Source organism: Haliotis rubra, unplaced genomic scaffold, assembly GCF_003918875.1.
Source record: "Haliotis rubra isolate DU_JTF1 unplaced genomic scaffold, ASM391887v1 Scf200, whole genome shotgun sequence".
Classification (NCBI taxonomy): Eukaryota; Metazoa; Mollusca; class Gastropoda; order Lepetellida; family Haliotidae; genus Haliotis; species Haliotis rubra.
In genome coordinates, this window is record NW_025766004.1 from 121,315 (window position 1) to 142,498 (window position 21,184).

Here is a 21,184-nt window from a genome sequence, read left to right on the forward strand (position 1 = left end):
AATAATGCTGAGAGTGGCATTAAACAGTCAAAACAAAATTCAAGCAAGGGGGAGAGAGAGAGAGGGGGGGAGAGAGAGAGAGAGAGAGAGAGAGAGAGAGAGAGATAGAGGCTATAGTGTTGGTCGTTATCATGTTGAAAACCCTGGTTCAATTCCCTAAATGGGTGTAACGTGTAAAGCCCATTCATGTTGTGATATAACTGTAATATTGCTATAACTGCAAGTCTTTGCAATAATTTTCCCTTAATGCCTCAAATAAAAATAATCTATATTATATAACTCGACACATGAGGAAATTAAAACATGTCCATATTTAATATTGGACTGTTTTTAATGTAAGGCCTTTAAAAATTTTGTGGTTCCGATTACCTGACCAACCCTTCAATTCTGGTGCCGACCCTATTTTTTTAAGCGGTATGAATAAAATAAGCTTTCAGATACCATTGTTTTTTTCCCAGCATCGATGGACATTGGTCATTCTGATTGAGAAAGTCAACATGATGACCTCAAGCTTGATTGAATAAACAATTTACTTCTAAAAAGAAGTGTAAAAAAATAAAGTAAAAATCCTACCCACCTTCCCTAAATTTCAAAGACATGTAATCGGAACCTAAACATTTTTGTTATTTGGCCCAACATAACTTCATTTGGGTGGACCTTTGGGCTAAATGACAAGTAGGGGCATCAACAACCACATAAGTGTAGCTATCTACTGTTGTGTGATCTACACATAACTTAGTTTAGAGATAGGGTTTTTTCATCAATGACGTGATAGGTTAAACAGAAGGCTGGTCCCATGTCTCTGCTGGTTTCAGCGACATCCCTTCATCAAGACATCGGTTCTTTGATAGATCTCCCCTCAATCATGTCCACTGACTTGTCAACAATAGACACTTACAATAATAGTCTTGTAGAAATGTTTCATAAATATAGATATAGTTTGTATTGTATTGTCTGACTGACTGAGTTTGGTTTTACGCCGATTTTAGCAATATTCCAGCAACATCACGGTGGGGGACACCAGAAATGGGCTTCACACATTGTACCCATGTGGGGATTCGAACCCGGGTCTTCGGCGTGATGAACCAACGCTTTAACCACTAGGCTACCCCACCGCGTCGTATTGTATTGTATTGTATTGTATTGTATTGTATTGTATTGTATTGTATTGTATATCTGACAGCAGCCACTGCTTATTTTGCACTGAGGAACCAGAAACACTTGAACATCTTTTCTACGATTGCAGGAAAACTCAAAATCTGATAAGACAGTTTTGAATATGGTTTGAAGGAACAACCAAGACAAAATTAATAATATCAAAATCAATTATCTTACTTGGAGACCCCAATCAAAGTATTCTGTTAAACCATTTGTATAATATTCTCAAAATGTATATCTACACGTGTAAAAATAAAGAAACAAGTTTGCATTTCCCAGGTTTGATAAAAAATATGAAGCAAATTTTTAACATTGAAAAGTATGTTTACGGCCCTTCCAATGCCACTTTAAAAAACAAATGGTCAACATTGATGCCGATACTTACAGAGATAGTGTAGTAACCTGCATCAACATGAGACATCCCTCTTTTCAGGAAAACCCACATATTCTATTAGTCTTTTCCAGAGTGAGTGAGTTTGGTTTTACATCGCTTTTGGCAATATTCCAGCAATATCATGGCAGGGGACACTAGAAATGGGCTTCACATGTTGTACCCATGTGGGGAATCGAACCTGAGTCTTCGACACAACGAGTGAACGCTTTAACCATTAGGCTACCGCACTGCTCCAGTCTTTTCCAGAATGCGGATTTGTGGAATATAAGCCCATCTCCCCCCTTTAAATTATATGAGCTTGATGCAGATGGTATTGTTTAAAGTCAGGTTAGGATGTACCATTTGTCACTTATTGGAGTGACAGCAGCTGGATATAATGCATTTGTGATTAGTTGCAACTAAACAGGTAGTTGTTAGATTCTGCCAGATGTTCAATGTCTGTATAATAACCATGCTGTCATCTAAACAGCTTATCCAGTGCATGCTTACATACCTAATATAATTGTCACAATGCATGTACATAATCATAGAACGTATTTTTGTCTCATTCAAGCAGAACTAGCTACTACTTGGAAATGGAAGGCTTGTGACACATCATTTACACCTGCCTGCTGTAATAATCTTGAAACAAATCTCACGATTTTCTAAGGCTGGAGACATGTTTTAAACAGCATTGCAACTAAAGTTACCATCATCACTGTGGAATTATGCTCTTGAAACAGGAAACTGATTAACTTCAATTTTACCAGGAGAGTTCATGTCAATATCTGGCAGATAGCAAAGACATTACGCTGAACCATATGTCATTATCAACGCATATGAATTCAATATCTTCAATATTTTGCCAGTAAATATGTTCCAAAGAGTTCAGGTCCCCGTTTCACAAAGCTCTCGTAGCGCTACGACTATCGTAAGTCAATGTTACAGTATGGGAGGTACGAATGCTGCAAGGAAAGTTACGAGATCTTAGGCTTACGAGAGTTTTGTGAAACGAGGCCCTGGTCAATATCTGGCAGAGAGCAAATAAAGTACACGGAAAGTTTGAACATATGTAATTATCAGTGCATATTGATTCAATATCATCTGTGTTAAAGTTTGCCAGTAAATATGTCCCAAAGAGTTCATGTCAATATCTGGCTGATATCAAATACAGTACACTGAAACATATGTCATTATCAACACATATAAATTCAATATCATCTGTGTTAAAGTTTTAATTCGTTTGCCAGTAAATATGTCCCATGTCACTGTGACATAAATCATATCTACATGAACGTTTACCAAATGTAGTACATGTTTAAAATAGTCACAAAATGTGCAACTACCTTCTAATATTGAACAAACTAAGATGAATAAGAAGCATTTCACAATTTTCATTAACTCAAAACATAAGTAGTAAGTACTGATATTTACCAGGTGTTAATTTGAGTGTTAATCATTAGATGTTTAACCCTCATCTAAATTACCATCACTTGATCTCTTAGACAAAGAAAATATTGTTAACCAAGTTAAATGTGGGCGAAAGCCTGCTATTCAATGTGTATAGTTCTGCTGTTACATCATAATGGTCAGTGTTGCATCTGTGTGATAAAAATAACAATATGGTGTGTGGCTTAGTATAAAAGAGCATCATCTATACATTCCCATTCATCATCCACAGACAAAACATGCTGGAGCTTAATAACAATCATGAGATGCACATCCTTTGACAGATCACTGTATCTAATAACAAAAAGGTATTCAGTCGACATGATACAGGCCTAAGGGAACACGTGAACAAAACTTGCCTCCATGTCTCAGAGCTGATCCTGACTCCAGGGGTATCACGAGAAGTGGGAAAATACCGCTAAGTCCAACTAGAACAGAACTTAGAACAGAGTAAGTCCAGATTTCATAAGTTCTGTGAGACTCTTCGTCAATCATATCCAGCCTTTCCGGATCGAGCGCCACGTCTGGTGGTCGTTTTGATTTGACACCGTTTTTCAATACTGCTGGCTTTGCTCGGTGGATCTCCGCTGTGGTATAAGCTGAGTATATCGCGTAGATAACTATCATCACATACACCAGATGTTGATAGCACGCCATTACGGCAGGTGACAGGACTTATCACCTTTGAATACACATGTGCACAGTCCACAACAACATTGACGCGACCTTTCAACTTTGACCTCGCCACATGGACGATGTTCCTTGTTCCTCCTTTGCAGTTGCCTCCCTTGAAACACAAATCTCTTTGTGGTGCTTGTTCGCACGTCCTCAGAATCTGATGTTTAGTATTTTATTCGTGGTGGTTAATCATCTCGCTGTTAAGTTATCGAACTCTGCAATGGCTGCACAGAATAAGCACAATCCTATCTTCACGGCTGAGTAATCACATAGTTCAATTACTTCCGTGAACGCATCGGGAACTCACGGAAATACCCGAGGATGAGGTGACCGCCGATGCTTTCATGGGGGAATTCGACCTTGCCCTTCTGAGGAATTGGTTGGAATCACGTATCCTGAAAATGAACAAAGCAGAAACTTATACTGCAGCGCTGTGTTAGAGTGTATACGTTGAGAAAAATCTTTCTTTTACAATATTTACGTTGTATTCAATAAAGAACTTCAGACTTTCTGCCAAACTGTGGCCTGAAATATTGGTACGGAATTTTTACCTTTGACCTTAGCGCTATTCCTGGCAGTCCATTTCTCGCGGGAAAGTGAGAAGACACCGCAGAGAAGATGCTATAGAGAGGAAGGATGTATCCGGGCTATGTACATGTCTAAAAAAAACTTTAGCAGATGGAGGCAGGGAGAAACAGGAGGCGTTCCTGGGAATGAGACGGGAAGGGTGCAGGATCGGGGCGAAGGTCATTAACTGAAGAATATGGATTTTCTGAAGACTTCAATCTACGATATAGCTCAAGACGCCTCCCAAGTCGCCAGTCACCACGACACGGACAATGCGCGATTCCTCAGACCGGTGCGTTGACCTTGCTTTTCCACCTTGCTTATTCCATACAAGGTGTATAAATATTCATAACGAACGGTAGGCTTTGTAGGATGTCTTGAACGAGAGTAGACCGGCCGCTACGATGCATTATCGACAGTATCATTCAATCCTGCAATATTTTCAGCACAAATGTTAAACGCTGATGATCCCTTGTGAGAGTTGTTTTTGGTAATCAGCCGGGAGTCGTTGGTTTACCGTAGATGATATCTGATTGCTTGGGGTAGACAAGGCGAGGAGCTCAGGAACTATGTTCAATAAACGGTTTTCAGCAGGTATATACACACTGGTTCTGTATTGGCACCATATATTGATGTCTGGAAGGTAGTATTAGCAGTTCTTTACACCATCAGGGTGGATAAGGTAAATATGGTTCACACCTCCCTGTAAAGATTTAGGTCATGGCGTTGATATGTGAGTGTGAAAAAGGTCAAGTTAGTGTAAGGTGCAGGTTGGGTATCCCAGTGACTAATAAAATCATTTACCAACAGTTAAGGATTTGTACCACATGCAGGGGCGGATACAGCTTTTTGAGAAAGGGGGGATGCACACTATTGAGAAAAGGGAGGGTGCACACTTCATTTTCACCTGAGTTTCAATGGTCATTTAATAAACTTTCAGGACAAAAGGAGGGGTGCGCACCCCTGCACCCCCCTCTGGATCCGCCTATGCACATGGGACATGATGCAGAAATAAATTTGTATGAATAAATCATGGCCCAGACAACACCCTTGTTGTACTCTATTGCTCCTTATGTAATACATGTTTTGGCAGTCTTCCCCAATCAGTATCCCATGCTTCTGACCTACATAAGCATGCACATGTTATAATGCTGCTGTGGTAATGGAGTCTTCAGGTCCCATTGTGCATTTACAAGATAATGTTGCAAAAACAAAATGGCTTTCTCCTTAGCAGTGATAGCAGATATGCTTTCTCAACGGGTTTATAAAAATGTTTCCTAAAATCTTTAAGAAGATTGTAAAGGAAAGAAGTGCTGCTCTCTTATTTGATAGTCAAAGAAAAGATCATAAATCTCTGTAATGTTATCTGAAAAGAGACATATTATGTGTAGTATCAGGTTGGAAAAAGAGTCTTCTTGTGGTTTCTTTGAAACAAAGTAATTTTAGTCAACATTTGGGCTTGGTAAAAATATATACTTTCAATCATAAATTTAATGTAAGAATAAAATACAACTACTTTCTTTGCATTATAAAGAAGACATTATTGTCCTGATTGATTGGAGTATATTGTCATGTCAGGGAACAGTATACATAATAAACATTATTATAACAAGCTGTGTAAATGGTGTAAACAGTGTAGATAGAATGCCATACATTCACTGTATATAGTTTGTCTCACGAAGTAATGTGTGAAGGGTGGTCAGTTAATTTCCAAAAGGAGTTGTTTGAGCATTTATGACAGCTGCCAATTGTGTATCATGGTGTGTTTGTTCTTCACAGTCTTATTGAATAATCTTATAGCCAGGAGCAAAACACTGCTCATCTATGTCATGTCTACTTACAGTATGGAAATAGCAATCATCTTAATAGAGGACATTTTTCAATTCTAAAGGTGGATAAATTTCATACATTTCAGGCATTAGTTTGGAGTAACATTTGGTACATTTGTAGTGTATTGGGGCGGTGGGTAGCCTAGTGGTTAAAGCGTCCGCTCGTCACGCCGAAGACCCGGGTTCGAATCCCCACATGGGCACAATGTGTGAAGCCCATTTCTGATGTCCCCCGCCGTGATATTGCTGGAATATTGCTAAAAGCGGCGTAAAACCATACTTACTCACTCACTCACTTGTGTATTGTGTATTCATTAATTTGATGACACACATGTTTACATTATGTAAAGCTGAAGAGATAAGCAAAATATCATTGATATTACTATTCTGCTCTGTGTTAAGACCTGAGGTTATTTCCTTAGTAGGTTGCATCAAGTGAACTTTGTGCAACCTTTAAGCTTAGTTGACTGCCCAATCCAGTTGAAGGATGTGTCAGATAATAGACCATTGGTGTATGATATATCCAGATCGACGTAATGACACTGCCGTTACTATGTACATTCATGAAATGTCATTGGAGCTCATTTTCAACATAATCGAAAATTAAAATTTTGAGTAAAATTAATAAACTAGATTACGAACATAAGTCGCGATATGCAACAAACATGTTTTATTACGAGATGGTGCAACAACAGGACATTCTATTTCCAAAAACTTATCACGACGGGAAGGTGAACAAAGGTTGGTGGTTCGGCTTATGTACTGGACATACCATTTTGATACTGTTTTTCATGGTCAGGTTAGGACCTCGGCCTATCTATGTGATCGACTTAAATACAGTACATATGGTATGCTGGTTTGAATGTTATGCTCTCTTGTTTTGAGAATTTGGAAGCCCAGACTCTGATTAGCAGAGGTTACCTGACACCATCTTATCTGAATTTGAGATGCAGAGATATTGTAACAGAACTGAAGGTCTGATTATATTAACATTGAGTATGGATAGCAGTTATGTGAAACTGACTAAAAATATACAGCCTAACTCATTTATATCACTGATCCATTTTAGATCGGTGAGTGGTTTCATTGATTACAGAGAACAGGTGCTTGATGTCATTCAAATTGATATGAATCTTGAATAATGAAATATGTTCAAGAAGCAGCTTGCATATCAATATTGTTAAAACAGCTCTATGTCATGGACATATATACAAATGTATTACTTTGGCCTGAGACCATTAATCACAAGTATTCAGAAACAAATGAGTTTATTATTCAACTTACTTTGATTGTTGCATACTATGAATAATGGGAATCAAAACAGTGGAAATAGAACATTCCTGTCGACTTCTGTAACCATGGTAACAGTGACAGTTCTTGCCATTGGTTATTTGAAAGAAACTAAAGTTGTATTTGAGCTAATTAGGTACTTTCCTGGCATTTTGTAATATACTAGATGCAAGTTTGCTCATCATTTTTACATAAATATTTTGCATATAAGCTTTTTGTATGAACACAACTGAAAGTAAACCTGACATCATCTCATGCTATTCTAACACAGTCGTGATAATTGGTCCTCAAGCTGGTCACTAGCCAATATAGTTTGGGGTATGCCAGCAAATAAAGCATGTGTTAAGATTGCATATGCCGGGGTGAATTGATGATGTCATACAATTACCACTGACAAAAGCACACAGTGTTGTGTTTGTTATACACATAACACCGACATATACAGACCTATTGTTCATGGGTGTTTAGGTTAAACATATTTTATTCTTATGGAAAGAATTGGGAACAAATCATGACAACATATAAGAGCCTCTCCCATAGATTTACATGGATACTTATTTACAGTTAGTACATCAAATGACAGAAGGGAAAGACTGACTGAGTTTCGTTTTACGCCGCTTTTAGCAATATTCCAGCAATATCACGGCGGGGGACACCAGAAATGGGCTTAACACATTGTGCCCATGTGGGGATTCGAACCCGGGTCTTCGGCCTGACGAGCCAACGCTTTAACCATTAGGCTACCCCACCGTCCAGAAGGGAAAGAAGAGAAACATGTATATATTAACACTTAAACCTTTCTCTTTGTAATTGTATTTACAGTCCTAAAAGATTTCATTCACATGATTAGGTAAATTATGTAAACATGACCCGGAATTTTGACATGATGAGCAAATGCTCTAACCACAGGGCTGTCCCAATGCCCAGGGAAGAGGGAGACTGACTGACTGACTGAGTTTGGTTTTTACGCCGCTTTTAGCAATATTCCAGCAACATCACGGTGGGGGACACCAGAAATGGGCTTCACACATTGTACCCATGTGGGGATTCGAACCCAGGTCTTGGCGTGACGAGCCAACGCTTTAACCACTAGGCTACCCCACCGCCCGGAAAAGGGAGAGATTAAGGAGGTGACATCTATTCCAAAACCAAGTTATAGTGTCACTGGTTCCAGTAATATATATGAATAGTGACATAATACACTGGATAAATGAGGATGGACCAAGGTTGGAATATATTGCCTTGTTATTTCAAAGTTATTGTCGGTTATAAAAGTAATTTAGTTTTCTTTTCAATATACTTGCATTGTGCCCATGTGGGGATTCGAACCCGGTCTTCGGCGTGACGAATAACGCTTTAACCATTAGGTTATAAAAGGTGATGTTCAGGGACCCCCAATAATCATTTTAAAGGAACCATGCAGGAAATGTAAGGGACCTGTAAAAAGACATTCTGGAAATATAAGGGTCCTGCAGGGGATTGCTGTAAAATTAGATAATTACAAAATCGGAGGACATACTGGTAGCACATTTCTTCACTATGTAAAACAATGAAAAGCACGAATATTGGATACTAAATATTATTAGGTCTGCAACACTGTAATGTAAATACAATTTTATAAACATAAAGGTACTGAATATAAATATTTATTCATGAATTCTATATGTTTAGTATCAAGGAATTAAAATAACCTACTTGTCATGTAATTGCTTCAGTTGAAATATTTCACTGATATTTTCTCTAAAGCAAAAAGTGATGCATCATGACAATGCTGCTTTAAGCCTTATGACAGTACCATAAGGGACCTTTGCTGCTGTATGGCTTGTTCATATTCCATTTTGCATATCTCACTTTAATAAATAGCAGTCAAGTTTTAGGTAAAAAAATATTTTGTAAATATTTGATTTTAATGACCCTGAATAGTGAATTGAACTCATAAGGGGATATGGTTCGATTCACTGAACAAGCAAGTGAAGATCCTGATTAGAATTGGTCTTCAGTAACCCATGCTTGTCATAAGAGGCGACTGACTTGGATGACAATGTCATCGTATCCCAATTGTGTAGAACGATGCTCATGATGTTGATCACTTGATTGTCTGGTCCAGACTTGATTATTTACAGACCAATGCCATATAGCTGGAATACTGCTGTGTGCGATGTTAAACAACCAACCAACCAACCAACTTATTATCATGATTATGCACGAAAATCCTATATAAGATATTTCACACATTTTCATGAACATAAATCTAATCAAAACATGTGTTCCATTACCAGCTATATTGTAATAGCTTGTACTCACATTTTAAGCCAATTTTCCTATTTTCTCATGTCTTTCAGGCGGTGACAATCGAAAAAGTTCCAGACAAGCTCTTGCTCAATGCCTTCTCATTTCTGAAGCACAAGGAGCTTGGGAGGGTGGCACAAGTGTGTCGGAAATGGCGTCTGCTTGCTTATGACAGTCGACTATGGCAGATCGTGTCGCTCCGCCCAGAATTCTCAGGTCTTCATGTAAACCACATAGAAACTCTGATGGCGCTGATAAGTCTTCGATTCGGTGTCACTCTCAAATATATTGAGCTGCCAAGTGAACTTATTCAAGCACCTGTGTTACATGAACTGTCAAACAAATGTCCAAATCTTCGAAACATGACCTTGGACTTTTCGAATGCCATGCAGCTCCATGACTTTAATGACCTCAACTCCTTCCCCTGCAATTTACGAAGTCTCTGTATCTGCCTCTCGGAGGTCATCTTCCTGGAAGGGTTCATGCGCAGGATATATAGCTGTCTATCATCGCTGGAAGTCATGCACTTAATAGGTAAGTCAATGTGTCGCAAAACAAACATATTTCTTGGACTTTATTTTATTAACTTATAAGCTTCAGAATCTCTGCATTGAATCTCTTTGCATTTACTGTCGGAATGTTATTATATTTTATATGTTATGTGTTGGGGATTGAAATTATCAGTTTATCATTTATTCAACTGTTTTACTACTCATGAACAGTGTGCAACATATCAACTGTTTTACTCATGAACAGTGTGCGAAATAGCCACTGGCCCACTAAGTAAAAATCCAGTCGAGCCTATAAATCTCCACAGCCACTGGCCCAACTGGCTAGTGAATTTTCATGGTGTCATTTTTTAAATATATCACTCTCTCCGACTAGTTAAGTTATAATTCTCTTTTAAATTATGCAAGATTATGGCCTGATATATGATGCTATTTTACCTTTTTGTAATCTTTGGCTTAGTTTCTACATTCAAATTTCAGGCTTGTGAATTATTTTGTGGGTTAGTAACTTTCAGGCATAGCAAGCGCGACAGGCTAGCAAAACTTGGAAACTATTTCCCACACTGCTCATGAAGATCTGGGTTAGAATTGGTCTTCAGCAAGCCATGTTTGTCGTAAGAGGCAACTAACATGATCGAGTGGTCAGGCTTGCTGAATTGGTTGACCCACATGTCGTCGTATCCCAGTTGTGTAGGTCGATGCTCATACTGTTGATCACTGGATTGTCTGGTCCAGACTCAATTGTTTACACACCACACAGAGCTGGAATATTGCTGAGTATGGCTTTTAATAACAACCAAACAAAAAACTGAACTATTTTGCATATGTATCTCGTGTTCACTGTCGACGTCACCTGATAGTTGACGTATTCTGTCTGTGATGTCATCACTTATGGGGATACATTAAACAATGGCATGGCTCCACTGATGATGTCACAGATACCTTGGTGACATCACTACTGTTCTCCATAGATTTTTGGCCTAATTTGTTTTTAATGCTCCTGTGGCCCTTAATTAGCCAATTTTGTTGGTTTTATCCAAACTCCATTAAATATATTATGATTTTTGTTTTCCCTTTTTATGTTATATCAAATGTTGCAAACACTCTGGATAAAAATCAGGTGAGCTACAGAGCCTTTTAGTTGTAGTGGTTTTCCAGGAGACTGTTTAATGAGGTGTTTGTTCATTCTCAGTCAAGAGCTTCATAGTAATTCTCTGTCCATGGCTTCAAGATAAGAACACCTGGCCACATCTTTTTATCCCATTTCATGTGAAATGTGCTTAACTGTGCCTGCGATACATGGATCAATTTTTCTGATAATTACACTACCAGATTAGCCTGGTTGGACAATTACAAATGAGCATACAAATCAGGCTTTGTGTTACCAGCCCTGCTGTTGCATCCTGCTTATGCCCTGGAGACCGTACAGTGTTAATGTAGGTCTGACTGCTGTCTACAGTACACACACACGCACACACGGTACACCCACACACACACACACACGAAGTAACCATCTGTCGACTCTGGAGGCTTTGCTGATGACTCTGTACTTTGATCTCTACAACTGCTGTGTTAGGTGGTGGTCAATTAACCTAGACAATTTATTTTCCAACACCTTGTCAGATCGGCTTGTGGAAAATTTAACCTAACTAATTTTGGGAGGTTAAGTGTTATTTCCCTCCATATACTGACCCTGTTAATGGCATTTTTCATACAAAGGTAATTCACTTATTTTGTTTGAAGATTTTTTCTCAAATTTTTCAAATGTAATCCACATTTGTCTTGTGATCTGCAAACAAAGTTATTATACCATGCTGATACAGGGTGAAAAGTCCTTGAATTTTACTGTCAACCAGGAAAGGCTGTGAAAATCACCAAAACACTTGTGAAATTCCTTGAATTTGTACAAAGTGGCATAAATGTGTTCATAAAAGGATTAAAATTAATGGGAGACTGAATTCATTTTACATGTTGGTTCTGAAAATCATGATTAAAATGTTGTGGTGTTCACGCTCTTATTCTATATTTTTTTTATTGCATGACTAATATAGCTCAGCTCAAGTCTACTTTGTCCGAGTAAGGCATCAGTGTTAAACTGATTGGTATCTCAATGGGCTAAAGAGGCAAATATCTGGAATAGTGCAGGCAGACACATGCTTCTTCTGAGGAACATTCATAATTTATGGTGGTGGTGAGTGGATGGTGGTTTGGGAGGGTGGTGTTGTGTGTGGTGGTGGGGATCATCAATTCTGGAATGATGAATTTTTAATGACATGGGGAGGTCACTTGCTTTGTTCATAAATTTTAGGGGGTAGGGGGATCATCAGCTTCCATCATATCTACACACATGAACCTGGGCGCGACGGGTCAGCACACACAACATTTTATGAACAGTGCACTTAAGGGACAGGGCTCTCCACCATACTATGTTCATAAATTTTAGCCTGAACTATTGCAATAGTTAAAATACGAGGACACCTCCCATCAGTGCTTTAATGTTATAATAGTTCAGGGAGAAAGTGTGCTGTATTACCATGCACTCATACAGGATCATGTACTTGGAGGGAGTTGATTCCTGCTTGATTCCCGGATGCAGCTTACCAAAAGATGGTACTTGTTATTACCCTGTCTAATTATCGACATAAAGGGAATAAAACAAGGGATGGTTGGCCTGGAGTGAGTATTCTGTGTCCAAGTAGGATGTCTATGTTTGATGCAAGTAGGATGCACACACGCATGAGTTACCATAAAAGTGCTGTTATGTTGAATGTAACAACATTAAAAGCTGTTTCCTCCTCCTATAACGGTGTTGTACGAAATAATATCGATCTGAATAATATTGTAAAAAAATATGTATTTGGATATGATAAACAAGAGCATTAATATAAGAAAACATCACTCAGTAGGTTTAGGAGATTTCTTACTAGATAGTTCACCAACATGAAACACCTCCATGACAGTCTGTGAAACAAGAAACACAAAATCCAAATATGCTGTGCAGAGTTGTGTCCCTTTGCAACCTGAGTCAAATGGTAAGGGGCACTTGCTTGACAAGATGTCAGAACCATCCCTACTGGAATACCAGAACTGAATTGAAGCTTCATGTTGCAACCAGTGGCATGAACACTATTTTCATGCTGTTGGGTACAATGATCCACAATTAACCAACTTGCATCAATCAAGCATATCCTGACTTCATTTCTGTCAATTGTTTTATTAGACATGGGTTTTTGTAGCTACTGGGAAGAAAATTTGCAAGTTTCCACTCAGCAGTTATGAAACTTAGGCCAGACCAATTTTATTTCTTGTTTTATGGATCCGCCTGTCGCATTTTTTCAAGAATAAGAAAAAAATAAAAATTAATTTTCCCCACTCAAAAAATAAAATCCTAATGCTTTTATGGGCCAAAAATGTAAACTTACAAGAAAATTGTTTTTAGATTGTGTTTTTGCCCCATATGCACTTCATAAATTGCCAAAAGTAGAATACTTCGAGTATTAAGAAGGAATATTACTTTGACTGGTGATTTTATTGCTATTTTTTTCCCTCCTGCTTTTAGGTTTTCTGAGGACAAAAATCTTAAAACAAGAAATAAAATTGGTCTGGCTTTACAGTGTTTTTGACATGAAAATACCTCCTTTTCTAATTGTGATGGTAATATTTTCAGGAACATTTGAGCTGTCAACCGAATCTGACGAAGACAGCTATGAAGTCATCAACATCAGTAAGATCAAAGCGCATACGCCAAACTTAAAGATTGTCAACTTTTATGGAATTGGTTTCATTGATGACTCCCACATCGAACTATTGACCTCCAACTGTATCCATCTGGAGTGTCTGGCTCTCAACTTCTGTCTCCGAGTGCGAGGATCATCCTTCAAGACCTTGATACAGCGCTGCAAGAAGCTGAAATCCCTCCTCCTGCAGCACACAGGTAAATCACAGACTCCTCAAGGTCAAGGTCATAACAAACCTTCAAAACTGGTGCTAGTCTGCTAGCCCGAGACAACTAATTAGTGTTGAGGACAAGTAAAATTCAAAATGGTGTCCACATAGGCTGACATTATTATTTCAGATCTAAAATTCTGAACCAGTTCTCAATGACTTCTTTGATGGCATTTTAGAAGGTGAGTTGATGAAGAAAAATGACAATTATTATATTATGGATATACAACTTCTTTTATTCTGTGGATGACGTTTGACATAGGTTCTAATGTCGTTGTCAAGCAAGTGATGACTTGCTTGACAACGACATTAAAACCTATGTCGAAACATCTATAACTTCTTTTATTCTGTGGAGGCGACGTTTTGACATAGGTTCTAATGTCATCGTTGTCAAGCAAGTGATCACTTGCTTGACAAGCGATTATTAGAACCTATGTCGTAAAACATTATACAACATCACTTGCTTGACAACGACATTAGAACCTATGTCGAAACGTCGCCTCCACAGAATAAAAGAAGTTGTATATCCATAATAATTGTCATTATTTTTCAGTTCTCAATGCTTCAGGTTTGCTGCAAATCTAACCAACATTAAGATACCAACATTTTTGTTTCATTCAAGCAGAACTAGCTAAATGTCATGCTGACTAGCTTGATAAGGTTTACACTAGTTCGCTTGACCAGATTTAAAAAAACCCCTGAATTTCTATGGCAGCACATCTCTGTGCAAAAAGTACTAGAATGTGCTGAGAAAGTGTGTATACATATGATACATCTGTGTAAAGATTTGTTTTAGCTTTTCAACCAATAATATCAAACTTCCCATACCGGGTATCAAACTGATTAATTTTCTGACTGAAGCTGAAACAATCTTGCTGACAAACCTGCCTGTATTTCAAAAGATGTAAACCCAATAATTAATTCTGGTGATGTGATTTGGGTTAAAGACATGCTAACTCTTTTGTTTCTGTAGACATTGAACCTTTTCCTTGTAACAACAATCAGTCTCCAATCTGGCCATTTTTGTAAAACTGGCGTAATAGGTAACAGAAAATATATTATATAAATGCTACTTGTTGATTTGCATAATCTGTCCTTCAGATATGAATGTCTTATGTATGTTAACATTTAACTAAACAAGCAGGGTTAATCCATCCAAAACAAGATGAAAAGCAGGTAGTATTTGTTGACAGTAATAATTTAAGGGCAGCTGGCCACCACAGAAGGAAGATAAAGGGAGATACTGCTGCTATGAAATTGCATCACAATGCTTTTTAGACCATTGTGATGTCATAGGTTACTATGATGTCACAATTGAATGGCATCACTAATCTCTCTGCTGTATGAGCTGTTGGGATGTTCTCAAGACACTGGTTATGACCAGTTAGACAACTAATTTTGGATGGTACACAGCATCTCACTCAAGTATCATTTGATGTGACACAAGACACATTGATACTAGTTAAAACCGACTCAGTAAGTCTCACATGTTAACACTTTTATTGATGAGCGTTGATATATATGATGTGAAAAGATTCTCTCTGTCATGCACATGAGCATTGCTGAAAATTGTGAACCTTATTCACTTAAAGTGTTGATGTTGCTGTTGTAGGTGTTGAAGACACACACATGCAGAGTGTGCCATGGGAGACGTCCTCGGTCACTGAACTCGATCTCACTTCAACAGAGCTTTCAGCGGAGTGCTTGGAGAATGTGCTCACACGTATGCCTGGATTCACATACCTTGGTCTTGGGCACTGCGAGTTCTTTTCAGATAAAGTACGGAAAATGTTTTTTAATAATTAGGCGAGATGAATTTTATGTCTTGTTTTACGGATCCGCCTGTCATATTTTTTCAAGAATAAGACACAAAAAAAATTTCCCTGCTCAAAAAATAAAATCCTAATGTTTTGATGAGCCAAGAATGTAAACTTCCAAGAATTTTTTTTTAGATTGTTTTTTTGCCCCATTTACACTTCATAAATTGCCAAAAGTAAAATACCTTGAGTATTTACAAGGAATATTACTTTGACTGGTGATTAAATTTTATATTTTTTTCCCTCCTGCATTTAGGTTTTCTGAGGACAAAAATCCGTAAAACAAGAAATATAATTAGTCTGGCCTTAGGGACACATACAATTATCTAATTTGTGCATTTTATTGCATTTATCTAATATTGATAGCACCATTGTTACCAATGGATATCCTTTCGTTATATGAAATATTTGACAATTTTTCTTGTAATTTAATGCACATTTTTGAAAGGGTGGGATTATCAGTGTTTGTTTTCTTCTTTGCATTGTAAGATTTAGCAAAGCTGTCAATAAGGTTGATATTTTTTTTTAACTTAGTGGAAGATGTGACTGACCATTCCTCTGTGCATAAAACAGCACAGAAACTGTGATAATGTGATGCTTTTGCTGATTTTAGGAATGCTTCATTCACATTTGTCAAGGTCTAGAATATGACATAGGAGAGGCAAGCATTTCACTGAGTGGCAAAGATGTCATCTACCATGTTGACAAGACATACTTGGAATGATACAAGTTCCATCTCTGCATTGTTTATGCCGGTGTATGAAGTAAGCCAAAACGCCAGCCACACATCAGGGCTGGTAACTTCAAAATATTACCAGCCCAAAATGGATTTAATCAGACCAGACACCAAGATATGGTGAATTTACTCAGATGTATGGAACATCTAAAGTTTTTACCAGACCATCTGGCTGGCTAGCTGTAAATTTAGACCGTCCGTCAGAAATCTAGCCCATCTCGGTTGGTTGGACGGGCCTTATTTCATACACTGTTAATGCTAGGCTTTTGCATGCTAGTTGAAATTCTCATTATTGGAATTTAGATTTTTAATTGGTTTGACATGACATTCCTTGTAACACTGTCCAGGTATTGGAGAAGTTGATGGAGAAAGGCAAGTTAAACCGCCTCCAAGCACTGGATGTAAGCCACACCCATGCACTGTCCGAGAACACACTGTACCAATTCCTGCAGATCCACGGACCCAATCTCCGTGGGTTTGATGTTGGCAGGGAAATCCAAACTCACAGAGAACTTCTGGCTGAATGTCATTCCATTCATTAAGAGAATGCAGTAAGTTTTTCAGGCCATGCCAACATTGGCCATATTTACAAGATGTTAATTTTACTGGTAACAGAACTGTAATTACAAACTGCTTTATATCACTGTTGTGCCCCTTGAAGATCTGGTTTAGATTGGATCTTCAGCAACCCATGCTTGTCGTAAGAGGTGACTAATGGAATCATTGGCTGATGACTTGGTTGATCCATTTCATCATATACCAGTTGTTTAGCTCATGTCAAACACTGGGTTGTCTAGTTCTGACTTGATTATTTACAGATTGTCGTCTTTTGGCAAGAATATTGCTGAGTGCAGGGCAAAAATAAATACAAACAAACAAATATTACTGATACTGGCCATGAGAGTGTTATCCTCGGTTACACATGGCTCCTTTTGCCATTTCACAGCCAACAACCTAAAATTATAAACATTACAAAACAAAACAAACTCAAAACAGACTTGTAAGATCATGTTAAGGACTTTAAGGTCATGTCCATGTTAACGACCTATGATATGAACTAGTCAAAACATCAAATCATGTTATTCTTGTAAGCACAAGCCAAGTTTGTAAGACCAAAAACAAATTTGTTGAAACTGGAGTTGGTGCTCATACTTTTCCAATGAACTTGTTGCCTTAGGTGACTTTGGGACAATTCATGGGCACCTAGTGCAGAAAGTGGTCTGGAAATTGATGTTAGGTAGTAGGTTTTCAATCACTTTGAAATGGAAGTTTTAGGTTAGATCAGTGTGGTGCCAAGAAATGGACAAAAATTGTGGAGAGAAAGCAAAAATAGTTAAAGGTTTTCCAATTTGGTTTGATCAGTAGCATGAGGCTGTTTCATCTATAAATCTTAAGGGGTGGTTGGGTAGCCTAATGGTTAAAGCGTTCACTCATCACGCTGAAGACCTGTGGTCGATTCCCCACATGGGGACAATGTGTGAAGCCCATTTCTGGTATTCCCTGTCATGATATTGCTGGAATACGGCCCTAAAGCGTCATAAAACCATACTCACTATAAATTTTAATGTATACTTGGTACTAGAAATATTTGCTTCCTTGAGATGTCTCAAGACTGCCATGGAGTGTCCATAATTCCAAATCTGAATCTTTGCCTGTTTTTACAGAGTGTGTTGTCTTGGCACTGCAAATGGCTGGTTCCTGAAGATGTCGAGTCGCGTCCATGTGGACCAGATCGTGGAGGCGTTCGCCCAACACTGCCCCAAGCTGCTGCGTGTGGAGATTCAGTGGGACCCGACACTATCAGATACAGCGACAAGAGCAACAAGTTCATAGATCATCTCAGGTTCAACTATTTTCTAACTTGAACCAAGTTTATAGCTTTTTAGAAAAGATTTTCTGTTGACGAGACTGTGAATGAATGCAAATGAATGCAAATAATCTATGTTGCAGTTTGTGTTTGATGGTCCTGTCATTTACGTTGAACATTTATCAGAAGATGTGTCTCATCAACCATTGAAACTTGTGCAGATTTGGTCTCTTGGCTACATGGCTGAAATAATGCTGATGCGACGTAAAATTTTAATTCAACTCAACCCATTGTAACTGAAAGGAAGGGAGATGTATTGTTTTGCCCTTGGTTGGTGTAGATGTTCCCATTTTGTTCAGGGCCATGACTTGAGAACCGTTAACTGATTTTCAAACCTACATGTCGACAACAAAGCACAAACCCTCTTCGGTTGAATGAGGGACCGCATTGTGCAGAATCGCAAACCTGACACTGAGAAGTATGAACATAGGTTTGAGGCTTACTGCAATAGGGGGTTGATGCGCTACATCCCGATATCAAATTTTAAAGATAAGACTCATAGTGACAAAGACATTATTTACCAAAGCCTGTTCGTCTCCCCAAGCCGTCACGTTTGACGATTTATGTCTCCCCCCCGAAGGGTCGGGAGCCATATTGTGTTTGGTTGAGTTTCCTCAAAAACTACTTGAACAATCTTCACCAAATTTGGTAAACTGCCTCTCCATATCATATAGATGTGCCTTTTTTTCAATTATATTTTTTTCTGTTTTCATGGCAACAATTTGGACTTTTTGAAGAGTAAAGTTCGTTTCCAGAGCAAAATTCTGAAACTATTTGACCCATCTTCACCAAATTTGCTATACTGCCTATCCATATTTTCTGTTTTCATGGCAACAATTTGGACTTTTTGAAGAGTAAAGTTCGTTTCCAGAGCAAAATTCTGAAACTATTTGACCCATCTTCACCAAATTTGCTATACTGCCTATCCATATCATGTAGATGTGCCTGTTGGGGGTTTGAACTTTTCTTTCAGTTTTATTTTTTTCTGTTTCAACACTTACAGATTTTGAAATTGAAGGAATCAAATGATATGTTTGAGGTCTCAATGTTGAATTAGGGGAAGGGGGGAGAAATCTGTTTTTACGAGTAAAAACACTTTCTAGTTTTATGCCTTTTGGGGATGCTATGAGTGCCGTTTTGTACGATCGGTGACTGTGGCTGATACACAAGTTTTGTTTCCATTCCATTAGTTTTCCATTACAGATGCGTTTGTTTCGGTTAAGAGGAAATTGTTGCAGTTTTGGAAGTTTATTTTCCTATTTTGGTGATTTTTGTTCTGTTTTGGTGTGTATGAGTTCGGTTTTGAGTATTTGTTCACGGTTTGTTTGGTAGGCCTGAACTTGCATATATATATGAAAATCTGTGAGTGTGGAGAAATAGGATTTTATGAGTCGTGTTTTTGTGCTGTAATAATTGTACTCTGTATACCACATCACCAATAACACTTTATGATCTAAAATGCTTTGCATTCTTCAAAAAGGATAGATTAGGACATACCACACCTCTGCACACATATGTAGATGATATTCATAAAATGTATATATATTAAATTTTTGTTTAAATTTCAGGTTGCGCTGTCCCCACTTAAAGTCCTTTACATTAAGTGATGGAGAGTACTACGAAATGGTCAAGTCAAATTTCGAGCGTGCTGATCGCCTGAAAGTTGTTCGGACAACCACCAACTACAGCACAAGTATTGTCAGCCTCCTAGCTAACTACAGTGACCTGTTGTTCAACTGATTCACGTGATAAAGGGGACGGTTGATCAGACTTTCATTATACGTGTATTCAGGGTTTGTTTAAAGTGAGCCCAGCCCCCTCCTCAGCCTGAAACAGTTAAATTCTGACGTTGTCGTGAACGATTAAATTGTATTGTGATCATGGCAGAGAACAGAATTTGCATGTCTTGTGAAGGTCAACAATTATTATATGGTCATATGTTAACTAAGGCTTATACAAACTTAAATTACCATTAACTTCAAATTGTACTTTAAATTGATGATGATATTGTAATGTATTACATCAGTATGTACCATGTAACTTTTAAAATGTTCCCAAGAATATCAAAATCTTTTGCTAATACCAATCATTATCTTTGAAATAAAAAGTAAGTTAGAATCAATAATGATTGTATTACATGCAGGAATACCAGTAAAATATAAACTGGACAAAATAAGTTAGGGATATTGGTATTTTTATGATTGATATTTTATCAGTGTGTCAATGAATAAATAGATCATTATTCATAATTTCAAAATTTACATATATCCCTAACTATTTTTGTCCAGTATATATTGCAAATAAAGATAAGGGCCACCCAATTCTTTCATATTCCTATAGTTAATCTGTAATATCATGCCATGCCATGCCAGATTTACCAAGGTAATATGAAATAATCACATGCCATGATAGATTGTGATAATAGTAATGTGAAAGATTCGGGTGATCCTTAAATTGTTTGAGTAGTATATATCCAGCATTGATGGTACAATGGCTATTGTGATGTCACAATACATTTTAGACTGAAGGTCACCACTTGAGGTAAACTACAATTTTAATGTTGCTTTATCGATGTGTTTATCTGTGGCAGTCAAGTGGTAATAAGAATATCAACAACATCAAGGTTCAAGTTGTGCTTCCACTATTATGAAAGCTGATCTGTGTGAGCAGGTTGAGC

General features: G+C 37.9%; 2 protein-coding genes across 2 annotated transcripts in view; one reads left to right on the forward strand and one right to left on the reverse strand.

Annotated features, from left to right (window-relative positions):
- The window catches only part of LOC124275635 (zinc transporter ZIP13-like), an 80,390-nt gene extending 76,354 nt beyond the window's left edge, over window positions 1-4,036 (reverse strand). The window contains exon 1 of the mRNA XM_046711243.1: window positions 3,340-4,036. Within this exon, the coding sequence (XP_046567199.1) occupies window positions 3,340-3,637 (298 nt within the window). The 5' untranslated portion in view covers window positions 3,638-4,036. The remainder of the gene's footprint in view (window positions 1-3,339) is intronic.
- LOC124275634 (F-box/LRR-repeat protein 7-like) overlaps window positions 1-20,730 on the forward strand; it is a 62,035-nt gene extending 41,305 nt beyond the window's left edge. Inside the window, 8 exon segments of the mRNA XM_046711242.1 lie at window positions 9,687-10,167; window positions 13,810-14,076; window positions 15,700-15,866; window positions 16,988-17,113; window positions 17,115-17,191; window positions 18,305-18,426; window positions 18,429-18,483; window positions 20,076-20,730. Of these exon segments, the coding sequence (XP_046567198.1) occupies window positions 9,687-10,167; window positions 13,810-14,076; window positions 15,700-15,866; window positions 16,988-17,113; window positions 17,115-17,191; window positions 18,305-18,426; window positions 18,429-18,483; window positions 20,076-20,247 (1,467 nt within the window). The 3' untranslated portion in view covers window positions 20,248-20,730.
- Window positions 20,731-21,184: the final 454 nt, after the last annotated feature.